Below are 27,062 nucleotides of genomic sequence, written 5' to 3'. Positions count from 1 at the left end.
CTTTGGGATGAACTGGAATGATGCTACCTGGCCTCAGTAATGCTCTCGTGACTGAATGAATACGAATCCCCACAGCCATGATCTAAAATCTAGTAGAAACCCTTCCCAGAAGAGTGCAGGTTATTATAGCAGGAAAAGGGGAATAAATCTGGAATGGGATGTTCAAAAAGCACATATGGGTGTGATGTTCATGTGTCTACAAACGTTTGGCCAAATAGTGTAAATGGAGATATGGGGACATACCAGACTTAAGTCAGGGGGGCAGTGGTGGCTTGACAGTTAAGGCTCTGTGTTACTGACTGGAAGGTCGGGGGTTCAAACTGTCACCCTCTCTGCTCCAGGGGCACTCCTAACATGCTGGGATATGTGAAGAAAAAAGAATTTCACTGTGCTGTAATGTATATGTGACTAATAAAGCCTCGTAATTATTATTATTATTATTAATTAAGGGGTGCATGGTGCCTTAGTGGTTAGCACGTTCGCCTCACACCTCCAGGATCCGGGGTTCGATTCCCACCGTGGCCCTGTGTGTGCCGACTTTGCATGTTCTCCCCGTGCTGCCGGGGTTTCCTCCGGGTACTCCGGTTTTCTCCCTGAGTCCAAAGATGGTAGGCTGATTGGTGTGTCCAAAGTGTCTGTAGTGCATGAATGGGTGTGTGAATGTGCATGTGATTGTGCCTTGCGATGGATTGGCACCCTATCCAGGGTGTACCCCACCTTGTGCCCCATGCTCCCTGGGAGAGGCTCCAGGTTTCTCCCTGAAAAGGAGTAAGCGGTATAGATGATGGATGGATGGATATATATTATTAATTAATTCAAATTTACACCTGATGGCGGATGCGTTACATGTAGGGTAGTAGATACTGTTGAACATGTCATCTTATGGTTGTCCATTGTATAAAATGCAGTGAAGAAAAGGATGGGAAGAACTATACCTAATTGGTAACTGGTAGGTAGTAGAGGAATTTAGAAGAAAAAAAAAAAAGATGGTGCGGGAAAGAAAGCTTTCTACAGTTTGATGTATGAATCTGGGTTAGACAAACGTATAAACATTATTATTATTATTATTATTATTATTATTATTATTATTATTATTATTATTATCATCATCATCATCATCATCATCAAATCATCAAATCTACAGAAGAGAAAGCGGAACAAAAAAACAAACAAACCACGTGTTCTTGTTTCCACCCGAACGCAATTCTTGTGTTGCTCACTACATTTCATATGAATGGAACTGGGAAATAGCAACACGAGCATGACTTGATATTGTCCGTGAATTTCAGGACCTTTAAGAAAATCACTTTAATTACATTTTTCATAAGTGTTTCCACTTGTAAGTGCTGCTGAGTGGAGCGGTGCAGTCACTGGAGCTGACAAAGGTTATAGCTTCACTTAGCGAGGCAGAGCTAGCTACCGTTTCCTTGACTAGCCGCGGTAACGCTATATCACCGTCTAGCTGTGTCACTGATACAAAAACTAATAATAATAAACGGTGGGGGGAAAAATGTTGAAAGAAATCCTCGACCTGCCTCCTGAGGATAAAATATTTCACGCCGTCCTGGTGTTCTCATGGACGGTTTATCTTTGGGAGGCCTACCTCTCTCACAGACAGGTAAACTTATCTATCTGTGTTATTAAAGCATGGACTCTCATATAAAATGGCGGGGGGTGGGATCATATTTAAATACACGTAGAGCTTGTTATGTCCTTTAATTTGTGTGAAGATTTTTTTTTTTTGCATTATGTAATATTATAACTATAACCCTTTAGTTCCGGATATAAAGAGTGGAAATATCCTCTGGTTTCCACTCTGAAGTTGATTATTTGCCTAAAACAGCACATCCAGCTGTGCTATTCCTCTTGTACCATGGCAATTTGTCAATGACAGAATGTAAAATTTATTTACAGTGTTCATCGCTTCATCATATTTTTTTTTTTTATCCATTTATATTATATTTAATGTTGTAGAACATCCACGAATCAGGTTAGTTCCTGTTATGGGTTACTATGTAACAGCTAGTGGTAGCATGTTTGCCTTGGATCTAAAGGGTTGGGGGTTTGAACTGTTCCTCCGCCCTCTGTACGTGGAGTTGCATGTTCTCTCCGTGCTCCAGTCTAAAGACTAAATGTGTTGTAGGCTGATTGGCATTTCAAATTGTCCGACGTGTGTGCGATTGTGACCTTCGATGTGTTGGCACCCCGTCCAGGATTTCCCCTCTCATGCCCTGAGATCCCTGAACTAGGCTCCAGGCTCCCTCCCCGTCCATTTCCATATCATATCGTTCCACTAATGTGTCTGGGATCTTGTTGATCCCACTTGTTTTGCAGGTCACTGCTTGTAGAACAAATGCCATAACTGCATTTTTACAGATTGTTGTGATTCTGCAGTACTCTTTCAGCTGTGTATAGCTCACATTTATGTTTCACTGTCTCAGAGGAAGATCTACAGCTCCGCCACGCATGTGCCCACTGAGCTGGGGAAGATTATGGACGCTGAGACGTTCGAGAAGTCGCGCCTCTACCAGCTGGACAAGAGCAACTTCGGGTTCTGGTCCGGACTTTACTCCGAGACCGAGGGAACGGTGAGTGCGAGCGGTTTTGAGAATAACGGTTTTGAGAATAATGTTCTGGATGTTTCCTGCTACAGAACACTTAATCCAGTTTATTATTCACTTCTTTATGCGTTGAATGAGGTGTACTAGAGCAGGGGAACGTGTGGTCTGATCTGAGGACTGTGATAGAGCAGGTAGAATATGTTCACTATCAGGAGCAGGTTTTGATTCGGATGGGTTATGTTGTTTTTTCCTCTCCAGCTCATCCTGCTGTTTGGAGGCATCCCATTCCTCTGGAAGATCTCGGGAAGCCTGACCGGTCACTTCGGCCTCGGCCCGGAGTACGAGGTGCGTCTGAGCTCATCAGATTTCACTTTATAATAGCATCGATCAAATCGTCGGTGAAATCTAGAAATAAACTTCCCTCTCAAATCCTGAGCACTAGTGTAGTGAAATTGGGCTTTTTATTATTTTATTTTCATATATATACATATAACCTATGCACTTGTAATGTAATGGCTGCTGCAGATCTCCCAGTCGTTGGTTTTCCTGATGCTGGCAACGCTGTTCAGTGCCATCATGGGACTGCCGTGGAGTCTCTACAGCACGTTCGTCATCGAGGAGAAGCATGGCTTTAACCAGCAGGTGAGGAAAAATATCAGAACGTTTATTCGATTACTCTGGTTCTACAGGCTTGAATTACCAGACGGGGGTGAACGCTTTACAGTGCGATGATTAATGGAGGGAAAAAAAAGGCTGGAAGTATGGAGCAAAATGTGATGTTTTATTGCTTTTATACCACAGAAATATTCCAACAGATACCTTATTTATTCATTAAAAAGAGCAACATTTCATGCATTTGATCTGTTTTTTAGTTGCATTTAAAGTTAGTTATGCAATTCTTACATTAGCTGTAGACTATAAACACATTATTTTACATTGTTGTTTCTCCTCAGACGTTAGGCTTCTTCCTGAAAGATGCTCTGAAGAAGTTTGCGGTGACTCAGTGCATTCTGCTGCCCGTCACCTCTCTGCTCCTCTACATCATAAAGATCGGCGGAGATTATTTCTTCATCTACGCTTGGCTCTTCACACTCGTCGTCTCTCTGGTTAGTGGCCGTCATGATTATTGTGGAAACAGATAGAATTAAACCCAGTTATTTGTGCTGAATGGGGTTACTTGAGGTGATTTCAATGAATCGTTGGCGTTTGTTTGCGTTTTATTTTCCATTTATTCATTTAAAAAAAAATTAAAATTCCCCATCCCCCCCCCAAAAATCCAAAGCAACTTACAACTGAGCTGAGCAGAAGATGAGTAAGGCTGCTTTCACTCCCCTTTTTTATTTATTATTTATTTTTGGTCTACAGTAAGTGTCTACAAGGTGGCCCGAACATAGTCGGGTTCCAAAACCTTTTTTTGGCTTACAGCGCAGCTTCCAAAACCTGTCCGAAAAGCGCCAAATAACGTCAAGCACTTTTTTTTTTGGCTTCCTGTAGAAGTCACAGATGGGGAGCAGAGTTGTGTTAATAAATGTTGAATTGAAATGATATTTTTCATTGCAATATAACTAAATATAAATGTCTCTCTTTTTTGTCCCCCCCCCCCCCGGACGTTCACCGGCGCTCAGTGTGATGTTCCACTTTGACTGTGAGAACATACCGTCAAGTCAAACTAGCAGCTCAAGATCTTGTGATTTTCTGCCTCTAAAAGCTACAACAAAAGCAAACGAGCTCCTCATCACCAGAGTGACACCAGTCTTTGTTTCATCTACATTATTGATCATCATAAATCTGATTTAGCGAGCATGCTAGGCTAGTTAGTTCGCCGACTAGCCTAGGCTCCGAAGGCATAAAATGACTAAGAGTATTGCTGAAAGTTCAGATCGTGGTTTTATCAGAATCTGAAATCAGAACCTTAAACGCTGAGCCACCACTGTCCTATCATGAATTTAATTGATTATTCTTTACTATTGCGGTAGTGGATTACTGGCTACGTTTACATGCACATCAAATTGCGTGTAAGGTCTGTATTCGGGTTGCAGCCGAATTCGGAATACGACGTTTATATGCGTACAGGAACTGGAATATTCCTGTATACGTGGTTGATGTAAGCATGCCTAAGATCCTAAGACGGATCATAAAAATCCCATGTTATTATTATTATTATTTTTTTTTATTTAGTCCTGTCCTGAATAAGCTATTTCACTTACACAACAGATGTTTACATATAGTCAAGACAAGATAATGGCTGAATTTATAAAAAAAATTACCCCGTTCAAAAGTTTACACATGCTTTATTCATAATACTGTGTTGTTACCTGGATGATCCACGACTGTTTTTTTTTTTTTTTTTTGTCACTGATGCTCATGAAGGCAACATGATGCATTAAGAACCGGGGGAGGGTAAATTTTTGAACAGGATGATCGGTGTAAATTGTTAGTATTTTGTCTTCTGGGAGACATCATAATAACTATCTTATTTAGCGGAAAAAAAGGTCTTAAGTATTAGGATTTATCAGATTCTACAAGGGGTATGCAAACTTTTGGGCGGAGTGTGGTGTTTACACGACTCTGTGTTTACACACTCTACTAATTAGAATATCACCAAATACCGATTAATTAAACGAAGTAAACGAAGCCACTTCCAACTCAACACGCCATAAATCTCCCTATATTTGCTTAATAACAAGAATAATTGTTGTTGGGGGTTTTTTTTTTCATCCACCCCCCCCACACACACACACACTTTTCACTATTCATCCCCCAGAAAGCACCAGATATCTTTCGTTGCTTTTATGAAAAGGTTCACTGTGACGGTGGAGCTTTATAAAAGTGTCCGCTCGTCACAGGATTGCACGTAAACATGTTTTGGCAGTTGAAAAAACTAAACATGTGAAAACAGCCTTAAAACACACATGCTGATCAGACAGTCATTTTTTCCCCCTCCTCCTCCTCCTCCTCCCTCTACAACGTGCAGGTTCTGGTCACCATCTACGCCGACTACATCGCCCCGCTGTTTGATAAGTTCACCCCGCTGCCAGAAGGAGAACTGAAGACCGACATCGAAAGCATGGCCAAGTCCATCGACTTCCCGCTCACCAAGATCTATGTCGTAGAAGGTACTAGAACACGTTGGAACTGTGAAATCGTTACGCAGCCATGAATATTAAAACGTACAGTGGAAAACTTGTTGTTTGGGACCGATCAGCACTCTGCGTTTTTACTCAACGACGGTTAGATTTTAGACAAAACGTGACGTGTTACTATTTAGTATTTAGTGTTGTATTATGCAGTTATCGTCTTTGCCTATATGAGAACTTTTGTTTGTTTATTTGTTTATTAAATCATCATCTTATATAAAACATGATCCAGCATTTCCTTTAGGCAGTTTATTTTAATTTTTTAAAAATTTTTAATGCTCTTAAATTTGGATATCTTTGGATACCGTGTCCCATTTTGTCTTCCACCATCACTTCCCAGGCTCTAAAAGATCCTCGCACAGCAACGCTTACTTCTACGGTTTCTTCAAGAACAAGCGCATTGTGCTGTTCGACACGCTGCTGGAAGATTACTCGCCTCTGAACAAGAAAAACGACGGAGAGTCCGCCAGTGAACCGGACAAGAACGAGGAGACGGGAGACGAGACCAAGCTCCAACCTAAGGTCACTACCCATGAACTGATTTAACAGATCCCGGTCTGATTAACCGATTAAGAATAAATTGAATAATTTGTACCGTAGCACTGTTGAATCCTTGGATCTGATTGGTCAGGAGGGCTTTTCTATGACTGGATTCATTTACTATACCAGCAGCTTCTGGTTGCTCGAGTAAGTAAGTGGGCAATTACTTTTGCCACACAGGGCCAGTTGGTGTTGGATAAGTCAATGGCTGGCTGTATGATCTACTGTTTATTATGCTATGATTTAAGTTAAAATAGCTGGTTATTTCTATAGAAGCATGATACTACATTAAACTCCATAAAAAGGTGATTTTTTATTTTTATTTTGAAACTTTCTAGCACAAGAAGCAAGGCTGCAGTAACCCAGAGGTTCTGGCGGTTCTCGGCCACGAATTGGGACACTGGAAACTGGGCCACACGGTGAAGCACATCATTATTAGCCAGGTGAGCTAGCCATTACGTTCAGAGATTTTAAACTAGTGTTGAACTGAGCTCGCGTCTCTTCTTCAGTCCACCCTGTGGTTGGAATGGTGAAAATAATTCATGCTAAGTAATAATAACGATGCAAACTCGTACAATAACGTTCACTGATCACATCCTCCCTTGCAAACATCTGGCTAAGTTATTCTAATGCTTCATTTCCCTTTTAGCAGCTAGACAAAGAAACGTTAGCATTCAAGACACAGACTGAGCCTTGGAACTAGTTCGAGTATATCCTGAATAAACCATCTTCCGTCTGGAGTTTATTTCTCCGTTTCCCTCCACAGGTGAATTCGTTCCTCTGCTTTTTCCTGTTCGCCGTTCTGATTGGACGGCAAGAGCTCTTCATGGCCTTCGGCTTCCACGACAACCAGCCGACTCTCATTGGGCTGCTGATTATCTTCCAGTTCATCTTTTCCCCCTACAACGAGGTATAGTGATTCGTTCTGTTCTGTCTACTGTGTGTGTGTGTGTGTGTGTGTGTGCACCGAATGTGTCTGAGCATTTTTGTGATTGGGCCACAATCAGTGTATTAATTGGTCGGTAAAATTGTGTGGTTTATGATCGTGTGCGCTGTATATAGAAGAACCACATTTATGTACGTCAGGCTATTTCGAATAACCTCCAACGCACGACTCGTCGTTCAGCAATAACAAAATAACTGTAATAATTCACGGATATTTGTGGTATAAAAGGAATAAAACATTTGTAGCCATGCTGTTAATGTCAGGCCACGTCAAGTAATACCACGTTATCATCCAGTTATTTTCTTATAAAAGCGCACGTTTTATTTCTTACGTATTTATTAGTAGCTTATTGTGTATTATGATGTTGTTGTTTTTCATTTTAATAAAAGTCCTCCTTAAAATCAGTATCGGTGTGTATTCGTGTCAAACCCTTTTCATGAAATTGTTGTACTTCCTTGTCCTCAGAATGTCTATATAAACGGGGGGGGGGGGGGGGGGGGGGGCAGTGTAATTATCATTTTTGTATGAAATACTGAGAGCTGTGAGCTGTGCAGGACAGTTGAGCACCTTCAGACTGAATAACCGGACATAAGTTTTCACTCTTTCCCTGCTCCTCAATTATATTTCACTTCTCCAGCTCCTGACGTTCTGCCTGACTGTGCTGAGTCGCAGGTTCGAGTTCCAGGCAGACGCGTTCGCACGAGCCATGGGCCGATCGACTGAGCTCTGCTCGGCTCTCATCAAGCTAAACAAAGACAACCTGGGCTTTCCCGTGGCCGATTGGCTCTTCTCAATGTGGCACTATTCCCACCCTCCACTGCTGGAGCGACTCAGGGCCATCAAGGACACGAAGAAGCAAGACTGACAGTTCCACCAGGGGGCGCCACATTCACCATCCGCCCCTCACAGGAAGGGCCTCAGGTGGTCACTTGTGGCTGTCTGAAGAAAGGAAAAAATTCTCTCTCTCTTAATATTTGTCTTGTATTCCCTTAATTTTGAGGGTTTGTTTCACAAATTTTGTACCTGTTTTAATTACTTGCCTTTAATTGGACTTGTTTACATCCAAACATTCATTATATTTTCCTTGATTTTGTCCAGGAGAGAGACAGCATGAGGTAAAACACCTCATTTAACCTTGTCAGCAATGAGGAACACCACCTTACAATAATGCCTGGCCTGGTTCTTGTAAAAAATTATTTCACTAGAGTAATCTGGGTCATTTGCTTTTTTTCTTTTAGAAACCAAATGATCTTGACCATATGTGTAAATTCCAGTGTTGATTTTTTTTTCTTTTTTTTTTCTTTTAAATTCAGGGCAACTTAAAAAAAAAAAAACTACATTTAAGAACTGTTGACAGTAGTAGTAGTAGAAATCTGTTGAATTTTTTTTTTACAGTTTAGTTTCTTTTTATTTTGAGTGCCTCTAGTGTATGGCTGACTGTGCAGGAGTGTATGTGACGGGGGGGGCGATGACCTTATCCAATCCCTTTTTTTTTTTTTTTTTTTCCTCCTTCATGTCTTCATTAGATGAAACCCAAAGCGTTAACTTTACAGGGACGCCTCGTTGCTTGTCCTCAACCAGCCATAGTTTCTAAATGTATTTCGGTGTCACGTCACAGACACCGCCTTGAGAAAAGGCTTTCATTGCAGTGGATTAAGGTTTGCATGCTAGAATTAAGAATCCACTCCTTCCCCACGTAAAGAACAGAACGTGTCGGGATAAAGAAATCAGAAAGGATTAGAAGAGTGGGACGAAGCCATAATCGAGGATTAAGCACAGGATTAAGATAACAATTGATTTGCGCATCTCAGGAGTTCCGTATATACTCTATATAGTGCACTATGTATTGTGTTTTCCCTATGTCAAAGCGATTTCAGATTTGGCCACCCTGTAAGCAAAGCTCGCTTTGGAAATCATCGTTTGCCGTGTTTGATGTGATGTTTGTGAACGTACAGTCTCATGAATAAAAAAATCTTCACTCAGCAAATTTGCCATGGTGTCTTCCTGCTGTTATTAGTTCTACTGAAATGAACTGTTCTACACATTTTCTGTGTGAACCCTAGAGCCAAAGTGTCCAACACACCAAACTAATACTGGGTAGGACCGGTTTTACTCTTGGAGAAACCTCAGCTCTTTGTGGATTGGAATCTGCAAGGTTCTGGTCCGTTTTGATATGATTACATACCACAAGCCTTAAAGCGCTCTATTGGATTCAGATTTGGTGACTAGGGAGACCATGGAAGTGCTGGACATAGCCGATATGAGATTGGTAATAGGGATGTACGTGGTCAGAAACAATACTCACTGTGCCTGTGACGTTCCAACAATGCTCAGTCGGTATTACGTTTATGGTAAATTACCAAGTTTACCAAGAAAACCTTCTCCACACCACCAACAGCAGCCTGAAGTTTTATATGGAATATTTTCCACAATATTCGAGTTTTTTGAGATGCATCTGTATAGTTACACTTCCGCAGTCTGAGGCTATATCAGATCGTTACCTCGTCACATTTAAATTGCGTACTGATCATCATAATCGCACCCTGCCACGCTACCGTGTCAAACGTACATTCACATCAGCTACTGCACAGAGTTTCATCAATAACCTCCCAGAATTATCAACTATAATTGGATCACCGTCTGATCCCAAAGAACTTTGGATCAGGCGACTGAATGCTTAGAGTCAAAGTTCTGTTACATGCTAGATAAAGGTAGCTCCACTTAAAAGGAAAATAATTAGTCAGAAAAAGCTAGCACCCTGGTAGAACGATCACACACGCACCTTAAAGCAGACAACTGAACAATTAGAACGTAGATCGCGTCGACCTAAATTGGTAGCATTTCAAACAGCACGGAAGGAGAGAACTATAGAAAATCTCTGTATCGGCGCTGCTAGATCGGTCTATCTCTCCATCTTAATAGAAGATAACAAAAACAACAATCCTAGATTTCTTTTCAGCACAGTAGCAAAATGAACTAGGAATAAATCCACCACAGAAACATGCACAGTCATTATATAATGAAATTCAGACTATTCATTTAAAACCAGACAGTTTTTATAACTAACCCTCTGGATAATAATACAGCAATATCAGATCGATGATTAGAAGGTTTGACTCCCCTTAGAGAGACTGAACTAATTTAATTAATTTCTTCATCAAAATCATCAACTTGTATATTAGATCCCTTACCTACATGTTTCTTCAAACAGATTATTCCGGAAGTAATCAAACCCCTTCTAAAATTAATCAATTCTTCCCTTAGCACAGGATATGTACCTAAATCATTTAAACTAGCGGTTATTAAACCCCTGATTTAAAAAACTGACCTCGACCCCTATCAACTGTCCTGCCATAAGACCTATATCAAACCTCCCCTTCATCTCCAAGATCTTAGAAAAGGTTGTAGCACAGCAGCTATGCTCGTACTTGCATAGGAATAACATTCATGAAATGTATCAGTCAGGATTTAGACCTCATCATAGCACAGACACAGCGTTTGTTAAAGTAGTAAATGGCCTACTACTGACCTCTGATCAGAGTTGTGTCTCCCTGCTTGTGTTATTTGACCTTAGTGCAGCTTTTGATACTATAGATCAGGGGTGTCGAACTCATTTTAGTTCAGGGGCCACATACAGCCTAATTAGATGTCAAGTGGGCCGGGCCAGTAAAATCATAGCATAATTACCTATAAATAACAATAAGTCCATGTTTTTCCCTTTGTTTTCATGCAAAGAAGTACAAGTACATTAGGAAAAGCTTCACATTTAATGAAATATCCTTTTTACAAAGCATATCACAAACAACATCAGATCTCTTAAGACAAACCTGCAGTTTGTTTCTGATTATCATTTACATGTGTGCATCATAACTGGTTACATTGTTTGTACAAATGCAAAAAAAATAAAAATAAAAAATCTTTAAGTCACAGGTGTTTGGAACTGAAAAATATAGTAATGCACTTTAAAATTGATGGCATTGCATGAACAATAGGATTCCACCAAACCAGACTCTTTTGTAGTGAAGCTGTTGACTAACAGCATGTTAAAGGAGTTAGTCATGTCTAGACTACTATGCTCCTGAAACTTGGCATCTTTTGGTCTGCACAAGTGCATCAATATCAGGCGTCAGGTGTGTTTAAGTCCAGGCTGAAAACATATTAGTTTACTCAAGCTTTCCATGACTTTTTTTTTAATGCAACTAATACACTGTCTTATCCATTTATGGGACATACCTAACAATCTCTGAGTCTGGTTCCTCTCAAGGTTTCTTACTCATATCATCTTAGGGAGTTTTTCCTCACCACCGTCACCACCGGCTCGCTCAATAGGGATAAATTCCCACGCTTAAAATCTCTATCCTGTGTTTATATGTTTCTGTAAAGCTGCTTTGAGACAACGTCCATTGTTAAAAGCGCTATACAAATAAAATCGAATCGAATTGAACTGAATAAATATCTGTGCTGTGTATGGTCCTTTCCAGGAAACCATGTGTGTCATTTGCAAACCAGTTAGATCTTTGAGCCGACTCACATATTTATAGATATGAGCATATATTCTGCTGGGTTTGCTTTATTTATTTATTTTATGTAGGCAATGTTACTCTTGCAGTTCAATTGAATTAAAATTCATCCTCTATTCAAGATCTGAGCTGTATTTGATCGTGAATGGTGACACAGCTCTGTGTGTGTGTGTGTGTGTGTGTGTGTACATACGAGGCAGCTTGACAGGATTGGCTGCATGGTAATGTGATTTTGTTATTTAGAAGGTAGATTGATATATTATAAAAAACTATTACAGCCAGAAGCAGCATGGTGGTACAGTGGGTATCATTGCCACCTCACAGCTCCAGGGTCCGTGTGCATAGTGCCCTGTGACAGACTGGTGTCCCATCCCTTCCCATCCTGCCTCACCCTAACTGGGATAAAAGGATCATCATGAGTATATCCATCGACTTATATACTTATATAGACACTTTGACAGCAAAGTTGTTTTTTATTTCTCAAAAAGATGATCAATGACACGAAACATGTTTGTAACTTCCCTCTCAATTAATAGTGACAATTTGTGCCCCAAAACTTCCTTTGCAACCCATCTAATATTTACTAAATACATTTAATATAACAGACATTGTATATGACCTAGCAAATGTTTAAAAATTGACCAATTTCACATTTAAGGGCATTATCATATATATGATTTGTACTGCATATCTGTGCTGTTGCACTGCTGTTTCAACACGTCTCGTGACACATTTCGGTGCAATTTCGGTACTGGCATAAAGTTGGCTTGACATTGGACGTTCGATATTCGCGGATATGCGGAAATTAAGGGACCGTCTCTAAAGTTACATACGACATTGTTATACACGTTTCTAACTTCAACAGCATTTGAAGGGAATGACTTACAGTCATATAACCAACTGTAAAGTGTTCATCTAGGTGTCAGCTATAATGCATACCTCTTAGATTTTTGATATTTAATAAAATAAACCATTAAATCATATGTAAATTAGATATGAATTTCACTGCAGAATGGGCCCATACACAAAATATACCATTATTTAAAGCTCAATAGCATTCGAAGGGAATGACTTACAGTCACACAACCAACTGTAAAGTGTTCAACTAGGTGTCAGGTATGAAGCACACCTTTTAGATTTTTTTAAAAAATATCTATTAAAATAAGCTATTAAATCACATATAAATATTGCCATGTATTTTATTACTGCATGGGCTCATACAAAAATATACCATAATTTAAAGCTCAATAGCATTTGAAGGGAATGATGTACAGTCATGAAGCCAACTGTAAAATGTTCATCTAGGTGTCAGGTATGACGCACACCTTTTTCGATTTTTGATATTTAATCAAATCAACTATTAAATCATATATAAAACTTGCCATGTATTTCACTGCAGAATGGGCCCATACACAATGTATACCATTATTTAAAGCTCTATAGCATTTCAAGGGAGTGATGTACAGTCTCAAAACCAACTGTAAAGTGTCCAACTAGGTGTCAGGTATGACACACACCTTTTAGATTTTTGATATTTAACCCTACAATACATGAACCAAAAAAACCTTCACGAATCCATAAAGGGGGTCAAAATGACCTGTACTGGATTGAATGGTTTTCTTCAAAAAAATAGATGTCCTAGTAACTTTAGGGACGGTCCCTTAATTTCCACATATCTGCCGATATCGAACGTCCAACGTCAAGCCAACTTTATGCCAGTAATTTACTTGGCCATACCATTTTTTCTAAATAAAAAAAACTCTATACAATACATATCAAACCCGTTTGTTCGTTCAAACGATTATTAACAGGCCCAGTAAATCAAAACATGAATAATTCGCTCAAATGGTCTGATTCAGCTCATGACGTACGACCGGAGAAGACGCCAATACCACTCGCCCCCCCCCTCTCCCTCTGCGGTCTGTGGAATGGTTTCTCCCAGTTTGTGTACACTTACGCACACGCGCGCACACACACATATATACACGGGCGCGAGCGTGAACTTGTCAGGGCGTATTTATAATGTGGAGGTTTTTCAAGCCGAGCCTGAGGAACATCTTTAGCACAAACATCAGGATGTCGTCTGAACAGGTAGGCATTTTGATTCGTTTTCGTGAAATTGTATACGTCTTGTATGCGAGGTCATTTTTCTCAGTGCGCACTTGACACCTTTCTCAGTATTTTTTTATTTTTATTTTTATTTATCTCATGCGGTTTCTCCCTGCGTTAAAACACTACATTTTCAAAATGTTTTAAAATAATAATAATTATTATTATTATAATAACCTGCTAGCGCTGATTTGATAAATGAACACTTGTGCGCTCAATGTCAGTTACTAGAGGTGAGGGCTGTTTTGCAGCCACGCCCCCTGCTATGGGTACTGCTGCTGAAATCTCGATTCTGATTGGTCGGACTGTGTTGTTTAAGGGGGGACACGTGACGTCACATTGTTATAGGAACGCCCACCTGGAGGGCAAAACGCTGCTTTCTTCCGCCTGCCAGTTATCATCATCATCATCATCATCATTATTATTATTATTATTGTTGTTGTTATTATTATATTTTTACCAGATTTGTTTAGCCAAAATGCCGGATACTTGTTGTTCAGTCGTATGCACTGATCGACGAGGAAGCAAGCCTGGGTTGTGCTTTTACAGAATCCCGTCCGAGAAAGAAAACCCAGAGAGGAGGAGAATTGTGGATTTGTGCCATTGGACATGTCTCCGTCCCTGGCGAGGATAAAAAATGGCGACCATCAAAGTCCACGCGTCTTTGCAGCGAACATTTCATCACAGGTAAGCTCAAGTAAACACTGAGGCTGGGCTGCACCAATAAGGATTAAGTTAAGCACAGTTCAGAGCCAGTTTATTAGAATTTGTCGATCTGGGCTTTATTTTAAAACCGAGTTGTGTTGCACCACTTGATTTGAAACTCGGATGAACAAATCGGGGATTAGAATTCTAACCTGCTTTTACTATTCATTTTCTCCTCCAAGATGGATTCACGCCATCGACTGCAACAATATTAACCTAATATTCCATTTCCTTCTTTATTTATTGACCACCAGAAACTCTTTCTTTCTCTCTCTCTCTCTCTCTCTCTCTCTCTCTCTCTCTCTCTCTCTCTCTCGTATGTATGTATGTATGTATGTATGTATGTATGTATGTGTGTGTATGTGTATGTATATGTATATGTATATGTATATGTATATGTATATGTATATGTGTGTGTGTGTGTGTGTGTGTGTGTGTGTGTCTGTCTGTCTCTCTCCAACTCTCTCTCTCTCTTTGACATAAGTAACAACTGCCGATAAAGGGAACAGACTTGTAAAATGTCAGCTGTCTTTATAAAATGCTACAAAGAGAGACCTTTTACTGATCAAGCAGGAACATGAAAACATTGTGGCAGCATGTGCGGATTTCGTAACTAAACAGCAGCAATGTAACTCTTTCACTTCTGCCTGAGTCACTACAAAGGGCTCATGCACATAAAGGAATTTAATATTTTTGAATAATAAAAAAAAAATTTTAAACTGGCTCAGTGGTTAAAAGGCTCTGGGTTACTGATCAGAAGGTCAGGAGTTCAAGCCCCAGCTATGCCAAGCTACTGCTGTTGGGCCCTTGGGCAATTCTCTTAACCCTCAACTGCTCAGTTGTATAAATGAGATAAATGTAAGTTGCTCTGTATAAGGACATCTGCCAAATGCCATAAATGTATAACCGATACATGCTGAGAAACTTGCGCAGCCTATTAGAAGTTCAAATTTGACAAACCATGAAAATATGTATGTGTGTATGTATGTATATGTATACTCAATTAATGGAGCAATATGGAAGAAAAATCGAAGACAAAAGGACAGATAACATGACAATTTAAAAAAAAAAAAAAAAAAAAAAAAAAAAAGATCCCTGGTCCAGCTAACTGCAGATTTCAGTGCCACTGCTGGGATTACACAAGCAAGTTGTTAATAGTCTTAAAGCTTGCTGGGAAAAAAAAAAACCTGAACGTGAGAAATGATGTAGCACGGTAGGGAAGGGACACATCTCACCGGTGGTGGTGCCCCTACTGAAGAAATAGATTCAGTGACTACGTTTACATGGACAGCAGTAATCTAATTATTGACCTTATTCTGAATAAGACAATATTCTGATTAAGGTGTTTACATGAGTCGCTTTTAGAATATTCCCTTCATGTTCCTGTTTTACATGTTATAGAACATAATTCGATTAACGTCACACGTCATTACGTCCCCACACCACGCCGTCCCTCCAGAATTTCACGTATCGACATATAGTTCGTCTTTGTTATGGTACCGTATACAGTTTCGGGTGTTTTTTATTTTTCATTTTACGAAAGCTTCAAGTGCAGTTAATTATTTGTCATGATATATGTGCATCTAGACGACGGCGGATACAAATTCTCCAGCAACATTCCTGTTCTTACAGTCTTCGAAGCACTTCATAATATCCATTCCTTTCAGAATTGTTAATATTACCGTCGTTTTAAATGTAATCCCCTAGCTGAAATTTAAATCTGAGTTTAAAGGGATGGAGCAACAAGATTCTAGTTAATCCGGGTTTATTCTGAAATTAAATCTAGGATTAAAGGGATGGTTTAAATGTAAGCCTGCTTGATTTTAAACAAGGTTTAAACAAGAATGGTGCAACAGAATTCTTGATCAGAATAAACCTTGATTTAATCTAGATTTAAGCTTAATCCTTATTGGTGCAGCCCACCCTGAGTATTTTTAATTGTTGTATATACAATCGTTCAGACGACTTGCGCTGGTTAGCGGAGCTGTTTCCTGAGTCGTTAATCGGTTACGTTGACCGTTAACTAACGCTAGCTAAATAAGTTATCTAAGAGAGGGTTTTACTAGTTTGCAGGAATGACGTCACTAACGTTACTTCTAACTTGTTGGCATGTGCTGGACATACATCCTCTTGTATCATTATAGGTGCCAAATCTGATGACCCGTTGTCCCCTGACTGGGTTCCATCCATCTTCTCGCACACAAAACCCACCAGGAAGAGAAAAAGGGAGAAAGACATGGAATGATACAAGCAGCGCAGCAGATTGCAGAACAAGAGGAAAAACCAGCAAGATGCAGTGGATGTCCTCCTAAAATTGTCATCAGTTGTGTCAGATGCTGCACTTGCGCCACCTGCTGAAAAGGAACAACTGTGTGACAACAAACCACGCATGGAAAAGTTTACGAGATTAGAAAAGGAATGTAATGACCTCAGAGAGGAAAACTATAGGCTGAAGGACGTAATTATATCAGGAATATTTGATGAACGGGCTTTTGAAAAAGATGATGAAAAGGTGAAGATGACTGGAATCCCCACGTATTCCAAGTTACAAGTAGTTTTAACGTTTGTCATTTCTGCAGACTGGTACAAACCTCTCGCCCTTACAACATCTGTTGTTAACTCTTATGAGGCTGAAAACAAACCTTTTGGAACGATGTTTTGTCTTCCAGTTGTCCTTGCCGGTCACGGGACTGATAACTATGATTAGGAAAACGATCAAATTCAGCATGATAACAGAAACTCTACTAGCCCATGTGGATTATTTTCCTATAACAGCACGTCCTGAAGTGTTACAGTTTTTAAATTATTAATGAATGACTGGCCATGTTGATAACTGTTTACCCCAGCACGTTTGAATTCTGAGAGAGCGAGAGGAAGGCTGGTGAAGAATGACTGTTTATCACGGCTATCATACAAGTGAGACAAGGAACTTGTCTCTCGGACGTTCCATAACATTAAATCTAACTATAAACCGTCAAAATGTGCAACGTTTTATACATCTAGGCTTCCATACCGCTTATCCTACACAGAGTCGCGGGGTACCTGGTGTCTATCCCAGGGGACTCGGGGCACAGAGCGGGGGACTACACAGGACAGGGTGCCAACCCACCGCAGGGCACACTTGCACACACTATGGACAATTTGGAGATGTCGATCAGCCTATAACGCATGTCTTTGGACTTGGGGAGGAAACCCCTGATGCACAGGGAGAACATTCAAGCTCCGCACACACATGATGAAGGCGGGAATCGAGCCCCCAAGCCAGGGGTATGAGGCAAACGTGCCTACCAGTAGGCCATTGTTTCCCCGCCCTACCGCCATGTAATCATTAATCATTGGTAAATCGCTATGGTACAAGTGGAATAATAAAATAACAGACTGTGCTGTTATATGAAAATATTGCACTTTGACATGTTAGTTTGCTTACATAATATCAGTTGTAAACAGCCGTCCTATTAAATAGTTAATAAGACAAAGAAACTGCAATGCAGAAGCTACTGTCTCGAAGACTTTTCCATGGTGGGAAATTTATATCACTGTAACACTGTGCTGAGCTGACACTGGAGACTCCTTCCATAAATGTTAACCGAAAATCTCCTCATAGAAAGCTTCACCATGTCAATAATTTTCTTTGCTAAATAAGTTTGTTTTGTTTTACTCCGTGTGCCGCACAAGTCCTACAAGAATTAGTGAGCCGCTGTTGTAAGGAATGAATCAACACCTTCTGACCAATCAGAATCGAGAATTCAACAGCGCTGTGGAATTCTGTAACAGCGTCTCTGACGGTAGTTCCGGTTATATTGTAAATCACGGGTTTATATTTATGTGCTTCCACAGTGTCTGTGATTTTGTTTTTGGTTTTTGTGTTTTGTTTTGTTTTTTTCCCCATAATGTGAAAGCTGGGAGAGCTTGGGAAAGGCGCAGGGAAGGGAGGAGGAGGAGGCGGCGCGATCAGGGAGGCAGGAGGAGCGTTTGGAAAGAGGCAGGCTGTCGAGGAAGAGATGTACTTCAAGTGAGTGCAGGTTCCACTGATCTGCAGTGATTTTCTGCTTCTATGTACTGAACAAGACTTGAGATACACTTAGAGAAGGAAAGAGTGATTGTCCCTATGATAGCTCAGATGATATTTAAAAAAAAAAAAAAAACACCAGACAAATACACACAGTCATAAGTTCCATGAAAAACCAAATACTGCTATACTAAATAAGCTATTTTGTTCAAATACCACACCATCAGTGCTACACTGCATAGTTTCACAAATGATCCACCTTAAACATTGTCCCTATTAATCTTTTATCGTTAACGTGATCTTCATTGGCATCCAGGATTGATTTTGTAAAGACTATTCTGAGCTGAATTCATGTCTGCATTCTTGCTTGTTGTAGGAAGAAGGAGCAGGAACAGATAGCTGCTCTGAGACAACACCATCAGGAAGAAATTAATCACCACCAGAAGGAGATCGAGCGTATTCAAGAAGAGATCAGCCGCCACGAGGGCAAAATTCGCCAATTAAAAAAGCATGACTGAGACTAGTGCAAATGAGTACGATTATAAGAGCTCTTTGCCAGCTCTTTCAACTAACAGTGTTACAAGTTTGATGGGTTTTTGTAAGTTTTATTAGTTGTGCATGATCGTTAAAATAGAATAAAAGAAGGCAAACTGATTCACCAAGATGTTCATATAGTCTTCTTGAAAGAATTTGTTTTAGCTGTCTTTAAAGCCAAATAATATAATGTTATATACACATACATACACTCATGAGCACTTTATTTGGAGCACCTGTACACCTACTCATTCATGCAATTATCTAATCTTATGGCAGAAGTGCAATGCATAAAATAATGCTGATACGGGCCAGCAGCTTTGGGTAGTGTTCACATCAGACATCAGAATGGGGAAAATGTGACCTCTGTGTTTTTGCCTGTAGCATAATTGTTGGTTTGAGACAGACTGGTTTGAGTATTTCCATAACTGCTGATGATCTGGGATTTTCACACACAACACTCTAGAGTTGATTCAGAATGGCGCATTAAAGAAAAAGACATCCAGAGAGGGGTAGTTCTGCAGCTGGAATTACCTTGTTGCTGAGAGGTGTCATTAGAGAAGGGCTGGACTGGTTTCCACTTCTGTCAGCCAAGAAAAGAAAGCTGAGGCTGCAGAGGGTACAGACTCTTAAAAACTGTTTAGGGGAAGACTGGAAAAGCACAGCCAGGACTAATGAATCTCACTTTCTGCTGAGGCACACAGATGGTAGGGTCAGAATTTGTGTCAACAGTCCAGGCTGGTGGAGGTGGTGTAATGGTGTGGGGAGTGTTTTCTTGGCACACTTTGGACCTGTTAATACCAATCAATCATCGCTTGAATGCCAGAGTGTATTTGAGTATTGTTGTTGACCATGTGCATCCCATCATGGGTACAATTTACCCATCTCCTTCATGATAACGCACCATGTCACAAAGCAAGAGTCGTCTCAAACTGGTTTCATGAACATGACAATGAGTTCGGTGTTCTTTAGCGGCCTTCCCAGTCACTGGATCTGAATCCCATATTACACCTTTGGATGTGGTAGAACGGGAGATTCGCAGCATGAAAGTGCACCTGAACAATCTGTAGGAATTATGTAATGCGATCATGTCAACATGGACCAGAATCTCAAAGCAATGTTTCCAACATCTTGTGGAAGTGAATCAATACCATGAAGTATTGAGGCTGTTTTGAGAGCAAAGAGAGGCCCTACCCAGTATTAGTATAGTGTTAAAGTATAGTGATAAAGTGTTCAGTGGGTGTATATTGTCAAGTGAAGATGTAAAGCCAGCAGGCCACAATCGTCAAATAAACACTTAAAATAAACGCAACTGTCTCGACGAATCAGAACACATCTTCTCATCCGGGTATTCTGGCTGTACAAAACCCAACTACCTAACTAGCTAAGCTAAGGACAACTGTAACGAGTTTAATAAACAGCAAATTTGGTGTCACTGTCCTCGAAATACTCATTTGTAATATTTAGCTAATTAAAAACGAACCATGCTGACTAAAAAGTGAACCAAACTGCTGTTTCTACCGAAGCGCTAATTTAGTGGTTAGCAAGTCAATAGGCTCGAGCGCGCGCTTTCATGGGAAGTGTAGTTTTTAATACTGTGATTGTACTACAATCCCCTACCTGAACAAAATACTGTTTCAAATACTTAAGGGAAAAATGAAAAAGAAGGCATAAAATGTCTTATTTGTGAAAGACGGTCTTATTTAGAAGTCATTAACAAGTAGGAATACTTTAAAGATCATATGCAAAAAAAGCAACAACTAATTTGACCGTATTTATTTTATTTATCATTAAAAAAAAATAATTAAATATACAAAACATTCATTAACACACTTCCTTTTTAAACATAATTTGTTTTTTGTGTGTGTGATTAAAATGATACCATGCAAAATTTTGAACGAAAGAATTCACTTCCTGCTTTTCCAAATCCGTCACTTCCTCATTCGCTCTTGCCACGCCCACGCCCCTGCCTTTTACCGCGGGTCAACCCGTGTGTCTTTCTTTTCCACATCATGGCGGACCGGTTTCATAAGGTGCGTGTCTCCGCGCTGTAAAAAGTGGCTAAAAATACTTTCTTTAAACATCCCATAAGAGCCGTGAATAGAATATTAAACACGTTATTGTATCCCTAAAGTGTCTGAATTGTAAATTTGCACGAAAATGCGGTTTTGAAGCAAAGCTTTAATATGGCTTTTCCGCTATGTTCGTTATTAGCACGATGCTAACAGTACTAGATTACTAGCTAGTTTTCCTCGTGCATGGGGAAACTCGTTTTAAGATGTCCGTCCTCGTGGTTTGTTCTTGTCTTGGAGCTCCAGTTGTGGTTAGTAAATGAGTTAAACTCGGGATTTGAAAGTGTACACGCTGTTAAATCAGACGTAGGAGAGAGTTTTTGTACAGAAGTGGACCTGGGCTCGGTGTGCTAGCTAACCCCGAGCAGGCCAGCATCCATGCGGTAGCGTCCTGACACTCAGTCCACGTTTAATCACCAGTCTTAAGTGTCTAGGTTTGTTTATATTCTTTTTAAAACTAAAGATTGAGGCTGAATTAGTCTTGTTATGCATTTGTTTACTCAGTCTATTATGAATGACTCGTCTGTGAACCTATGTAGTAATGACTGATCACGCTTATTTTGAGGGGATTAATCTTTCTACATAGGTAGTTGCTTATTATTTTAAGATCCTGAGATTTTTTTTGTCTTAAACCACCTGGAGTGTTCTTGTCCAGCTTAATACCATGCTTGGATATCCCTTCTGCTGTTCATTTAACTTAATTAGGTAACTGTGTGTGTGTTCCCCTTCATGATTATGATCATGCTTATTTATTTGAGAAACTAGTTAATGTTAAGAGCTTGATCAGTGTGTACTTTAAGATGTTGCTTCCTACTAACTTGTGTTCTTTGTGTCTTCAGGTTCTGGTGATTGATGGCCGAGGCCATCTCCTCGGTCGCCTTTCCGCTATCGTGGCCAAGCAAGTGCTGCTCGGTGAGACATGTTTGCAGGATTTATAATTTAAAAAAAAATTGTCAAACTGACCGTCAGTGATGTCTGATTACCTACATTGCTTGAGTTTAACTACTGTGAGAAAACCTCATGCACTACCATCTGAGACGGTCTAGGAAGTGTTTAATTGTTAGTGATAGTGTTAAATATTGAGTGATCATCCTGATTAACCCCAGACTTTCCACATGAGATTGTAAGTGTTGGGATTAATTGACTTGTAAATATCAGTCCTTTTTAATTTTATTTGTAGGTTTTAAGGCTATGATCATGTTACAATGTTTGAATTTGTGCCCCCCTCCTCCAATATCTGCCTTGAACTTGGCTTTAGCTGTTTTTAGCTATTTTGAGCACTACTCGGCTCTGGGAGGTTCGATACGAGTTTTGCTTAAATCAAATATCGTCGGACATGGAGTAGATGGCTTGTTTCCAAATCCTTTCACGGAATATAATCACCACTGTGGTGGTCTTTGGTTGTTTTCGGACTCTTTTTGCCACTTATCTGATGTTCATCAGGTCTAGGACTTGGACTACTGTTCAAAAGTTTAGGCACACTCATTCGGTATTATTTTTTCTACATTTTAGAATAATAGCTATCAAAACTTTAGAGTAACACAAATGGTGCTATGGGAATTATGTTGTGATAAAGAAATCCAAAATAAATCAAAATAATTTAGTATTTTGGAATCTTCAAAGTAGATTCGCTTTTCACCTAGAATTTCCGGAAATGTATTCTTGGCGTTTTCTCATCTGATTTCTTGAGGAATTTCCCTGAGATGCTTTTTAAACAGTATTAAAGGAGTTCACACCTATGCTGGACTCTTATCGGCTGCTTTTCAGAATATTTCCCTCAAGAGTCGAATGTTAGAGTTTTTTTTTTCCTGTAAATAAAATGTTTTCCAATGAAAGAAATGAATATTTTGGGACACTTATTTTTGTCTTCAACACTGATTTCAAACCTTCAATCATACACCTTCAGATCAAAAGATTTTTAAGATCATGAGAAACATTTCAGTCGAGTGTCCACAAACTTTTGAACGGTAGTGTGCATACAAAAGTGGCTCGGGTCTGATTAGCAAAGATGAGATTTTTGTATCCACACGTTCTTTTGTGAGGAGGAATCCGTTGTTAAATTAAGACAGAACTGGATTTGTCTCCCTTCAACTTAGTAATGTGAACGTAGCCTTAAATTAATTCAATGGTAAGGCATATTGCAGTCAAGTTACCAATATCATTCTGCCATTTAACTAGTAAGTTATCTTTTTTCTCTGTTTATATCTGTTACAGGCCACAAAGTCGTTGTCGTGAGATGTGAAGGCATTAACATCTCCGGAAACTTCTACCGTAACAAATGTAAGTGAACTTGAATTTTAAAGAAGAAAGTATTCCCTTGTTTCTTTAAACTTCAGAATGCAAAGGAACAATCAGTTTTAAGTGCTGAGAAGGTTCCTCTGGTTATCGCAGTGTATTAAAGAGGGTTATTGTTGATGGTGTAAGTGGGGGGGGGGGGATTTCTTGGAACACAACTTCCAGGAAAACCTAGGACCCTAGTTAATTAGCTGTGAAAGGAAATTACTTCTGGACACATACACACGGGTATGCATTGTGCCTGTAATGTTATGGGCCTTAAAGTCACTCCTGACGTCTTATGTTTGTAGTGAAGTATTTGGCTTTCCTGCGTAAAAGGATGAACACGAACCCGTCCCGCGGTCCGTACCACTTCAGAGCTCCCAGCAGGATCTTCTGGAGGACAGTCAGAGGTGAGCGTTCATACGTCTTGTTTATTTGGTTATACGGCTACCTGGCGAACAGTGATGAACACCTTTTTATCCCGAATCTGAGTCTTTTGATGAGACAAATTCACGGATCTGACTACTGAGTTCGACCAGACTCGAAACACTGATCTTTTCAGGGTTTTTTTTTTTGGTGCGTGTTCAGAACTTTAATCTTTAAAGTTGTTTTTATTTATCTTACAGGTATGCTTCCCCACAAAACCAAGCGTGGGCAGGCTGCTCTGGAGAGGCTGAAGGTGTTTGACGGTATTCCTCCTCCTTATGACAAGGTAACGCTGCTCTTCACCCCGAACTCGCTGTTAATGCAAACATGTCTGTGATGCTAATTTCTTTACCTACATTGTTTGAGTTTCCTCTGAGAACATTACATCTAACTGAGACACGTTGGGTCATTGTGTTGGACCTAGTAAGGGTTTTATTTATTTTAAATTCGTTTGTTTTTTTTTCTTTCTTGCAGAGGAAGCGTGTGGTGGTGCCAGCAGCGTTGAAAATTGTGCGCTTGAAGCCGACTCGCAAGGTAGGACCACTCAAGGCGCATTTTTAAAAATTTTTTTTTTTACTTTTACTGTTCAGCGTGACTAGGAATCAAACCTGTCAAATCGGCATGAGAATCAAAACGAGTGTGGGTTTTATTGATAGAAAAATAAAAATAGTCTGAGGGTTTTTTGTATTGTTTATAGCGAACGGCTGTCATAAGTGCATCAGATTTACGGTAGCAGTAGAAAGGGGTTTAGAGAGCAATGGACTAGTAGTCCTTTTTTACTTTTCTCTCTTTTACAACTACAGTTTTAATGTCCTGTTTCTCTTGTTCCACACACCCTCATACTGTCGAGTTAACAGACTTCTCAAAGATTAAGTTGTGCGAAATCATTTCAGCGCTCCGAGCCTTAAACGTAATTTAAAAAAAAAAAAAAAATTCTTATTTATTTTTAACAATGAGAAATCGACTGGGTAATTTGCATGATGAGTTGTGAATTTAAATAAAAAGAATCAAGTGATGGGTGACTGTTCATTTTCTCCATGCGTGTAATTTATATTAAGATAACTTACCACATAGATTTTAGAGGCAAGCCAAAAAAAAAAGAATAAATAATAAAAATTTGTTGGAATGATTCCTCGGACCACAATCTTATTGTGTGTGGGGTGTATGTTCGCGCACAGCTTTAATTCCTACCTCTGGGTAGTTCCCATTAAAAAAAAAAAAAGGAGGAACTTGGAACAGGGGGTTCATCTTGTCAATTGTATTATGCAACCTCCTGATTATGTATAAAGAAGTTAAGAATAAAAATGACACATTGGGAATATTGCTGGTGCCTTTGCTGAGAGTACGTAGCTAATACGATCAGCTTGCTTTGCTGATACAAAGCCTAGTACATAACAGCTAAAGCCCTGGCCATTTTCTTTAAAACTTAAAAAAACAAACGAAAAAAAAAAACTCCAGAAAGTTTGCACACAAGTGTGTTGGTGGTTTCAAGGCCACAAGCCACATGAGGCTTATTTATAAAGTGTGTGTAATTGCTTGTCAGTGATGTTTTGTTCCACAGAAGTGTTTGAGTTTAATGACCATGAGAATACTTCACATGCACTTCCATCTGAGACGAGCAACCTTAAACAACATAATGAAGGAAATGGTATGAATATCTACTGATGTTTTTCTCTCTCACACACTCAGTTTGCCCTGCTCGGACGCCTGGCTCACGAGGTGGGCTGGAAGTACCAGGCCATCACAGGCACGCTCGAGGAGCGCCGCAAAGAGAAGGCCAAGATGTACTACAAGAAGAAGAAAGTGCAGATCAAGCTGACCAAGCAGGCAGAGAAGAACGTCGCGAGCAAGATCGCGAAGTACACGGACGTACTGAAACAGTACGGTGTTCTGGTCTGAGCTGTCCACCCGGCTAATCTAATAAATGTTTATAGAAACTACAGTGTGTTGGTGTTTTATTTAGATATCTGAGAGGCTTCCTGAGCAGACGGACTGTTCTTACCAATGGCCAAATTAAAAAAACGTATATTCTCCCAAGATGAAATGAAACGGCACAAAAATGTGTGCAGGTCTGTTTCAATTTCTGGACTAAAGTGTCTAGCTATTGGAGGGGTTTAAAAGGTTCTCCATGAGCTTGCGGAACTTGATAAAGCCCCTGAAGTCAGTGGTGAAGTCTCATTAACTCCCTTTTAAAAAAAATTTGTTCTAAACAATGGAGCTAATTTGCTGTTAAGTTTCAATCTGTGATTAAACAATATTCAGCAGTTATTAGTTCTTAAACTATAGTTTTTAGAAATTTGTTAGATCCAGAATGGCACTTGTTTTAACTCTTTCAGGTGTGCTAGTTTTCAGTGTGACCCCTCATATTTTACCATTTTTAAATTGGTCTAATACAGCCCTAACATCCTGCAGTTTCCTAACTTCACCTCCTGAGTGCAGTGTAGTCCAGTCTTTCTCACCGTTGCTGGAGTGATTGTGTTGTGCGAGGAGGATGATGTGTGATAAAAGAAAAGTGAGTGAAACATAAAATCAGGCATACAGAAAGAAAGGAATCTTGTACAAAGTTAGTGAATTTCATTTTTATACACATTAAGTGCTAAGAGCATGGGTATGGCTTGTTTGGTAAGTGGTGGTTGTAGTTCAGTGGTTAAGACATGGGACGTCTGATTGGAAGGAATTGGAATCCCAGCATCATGTTATTACCATGTTATGGTATATGCTGTTCTGGGATATTATTACTATGTTATTACCATGTCATTAGTATACACGGTTACTGCTGGGCCCTTGAGCAAGTTCTTTAACCCTCAATTTCTGGGTTGTAGAAAAGTTGCTCTGGTTAAGAGTGTCTGTTAAATTCCGTAATATGTTATAAAAACCTCACTCCACCCACTTCAACAGTGCTTTAGGGATCTTTGTGCTCTAATTACCATTCTGCTGATGTCGAGATGATAAATATGAATAAAATGGTCATAATATAAATGATAAAAACATGGTATGTTCATGCTTGTCATTGCTTGTTTCCCTGTATGTGTCATCATTAATCTCAGCTGTTTTGTGTTCACTCTTGTTTAAGTTTGTCATTTAAACCCCTCGTGTCTATTTGCACTTTGCAAAGTATTGAGTGTTATCACCGTATCAAGCGTTTGTGCCCTGTTCCTCGTTTTTTTGTGATAGTCTTTGATCTTGTTTCTCGTTACATGCTTTTGCCTTGCCTGTTTAATGCCCG

The 27,062-nt window shown here is 39.7% G+C and overlaps 3 protein-coding genes and 4 non-coding genes across 9 annotated transcripts; all 7 read left to right on the top strand.

The window, feature by feature from the left end:
- Positions 1–1,197: 1,197 nt before the first annotated feature.
- On the top strand, positions 1,198–9,171 carry zmpste24 (zinc metallopeptidase, STE24 homolog). The gene is made up of 10 exons (XM_017476799.3): positions 1,198–1,618; positions 2,442–2,588; positions 2,820–2,906; positions 3,087–3,203; positions 3,515–3,667; positions 5,536–5,677; positions 6,039–6,220; positions 6,577–6,681; positions 7,005–7,148; positions 7,822–9,171. The coding sequence occupies exons 1-10, from the start codon at positions 1,511–1,513 to the stop codon at positions 8,047–8,049; spliced, it is 1,413 nt and encodes a 470-aa protein (XP_017332288.1). The 5' UTR covers positions 1,198–1,510; the 3' UTR covers positions 8,050–9,171.
- A 4,465-nt stretch (positions 9,172–13,636) lies between these two features.
- On the top strand, positions 13,637–19,185 carry LOC108270278 (ATPase inhibitor B, mitochondrial). Of its 2 annotated transcripts, XM_017476800.3 has the most exons (4): positions 13,650–13,795; positions 14,363–14,500; positions 18,418–18,530; positions 18,904–19,185. In XM_017476800.3, exons 1-4 carry the CDS (start codon positions 13,727–13,729, stop codon positions 19,043–19,045), a joined length of 462 nt encoding a protein of 153 aa, XP_017332289.1. In that variant the 5' UTR covers positions 13,650–13,726; the 3' UTR covers positions 19,046–19,185. The 2 variants fall into 2 exon arrangements, with proteins under 2 accessions (XP_017332291.1, XP_017332289.1); XM_017476802.3 differs by lacking the exon at positions 14,363–14,500 and having other exon boundaries at positions 13,637–13,795.
- Positions 19,186–21,014: 1,829 nt separating this feature from the next.
- On the top strand, positions 21,015–25,776 carry rpl13a (ribosomal protein L13a). 2 transcript variants are annotated; one of them, XM_017476953.3, is made up of 7 exons: positions 21,015–21,094; positions 21,973–22,045; positions 23,348–23,413; positions 23,719–23,820; positions 24,037–24,122; positions 24,311–24,370; positions 25,526–25,776. In XM_017476953.3, the coding sequence occupies exons 1-7, from the start codon at positions 21,074–21,076 to the stop codon at positions 25,733–25,735; spliced, it is 618 nt and encodes a 205-aa protein (XP_017332442.1). In that variant the 5' UTR covers positions 21,015–21,073; the 3' UTR covers positions 25,736–25,776. The 2 variants fall into 2 exon arrangements, with proteins under 2 accessions (XP_017332442.1, XP_053538774.1); XM_053682799.1 differs by lacking the exon at positions 21,015–21,094 and adding an exon at positions 21,325–21,384.
- On the top strand, positions 22,095–22,175 carry LOC124628538 (small nucleolar RNA Z195/SNORD33/SNORD32 family). The gene has a single exon (XR_006983111.1). It is a non-coding gene; the product is annotated as a small nucleolar RNA Z195/SNORD33/SNORD32 family (small nucleolar RNA).
- On the top strand, positions 23,867–23,942 carry LOC124628540 (small nucleolar RNA SNORD50). The gene has a single exon (XR_006983113.1). It is a non-coding gene; the product is annotated as a small nucleolar RNA SNORD50 (small nucleolar RNA).
- Positions 24,162–24,238, top strand: LOC124628539 (small nucleolar RNA SNORD34). Its single transcript, XR_006983112.1, has one exon. It is a non-coding gene; the product is annotated as a small nucleolar RNA SNORD34 (small nucleolar RNA).
- On the top strand, positions 25,372–25,455 carry LOC124628537 (small nucleolar RNA Z195/SNORD33/SNORD32 family). The gene has a single exon (XR_006983110.1). It is a non-coding gene; the product is annotated as a small nucleolar RNA Z195/SNORD33/SNORD32 family (small nucleolar RNA).
- Positions 25,777–27,062: the final 1,286 nt, after the last annotated feature.

The sequence above is a fragment of the Ictalurus punctatus genome, chromosome 9 (assembly GCF_001660625.3).
Source record: "Ictalurus punctatus breed USDA103 chromosome 9, Coco_2.0, whole genome shotgun sequence".
In the NCBI taxonomy this organism is placed as follows: Eukaryota; Metazoa; Chordata; class Actinopteri; order Siluriformes; family Ictaluridae; genus Ictalurus; species Ictalurus punctatus.
This window is presented reverse-complemented; position numbering and strand designations above follow the sequence as displayed.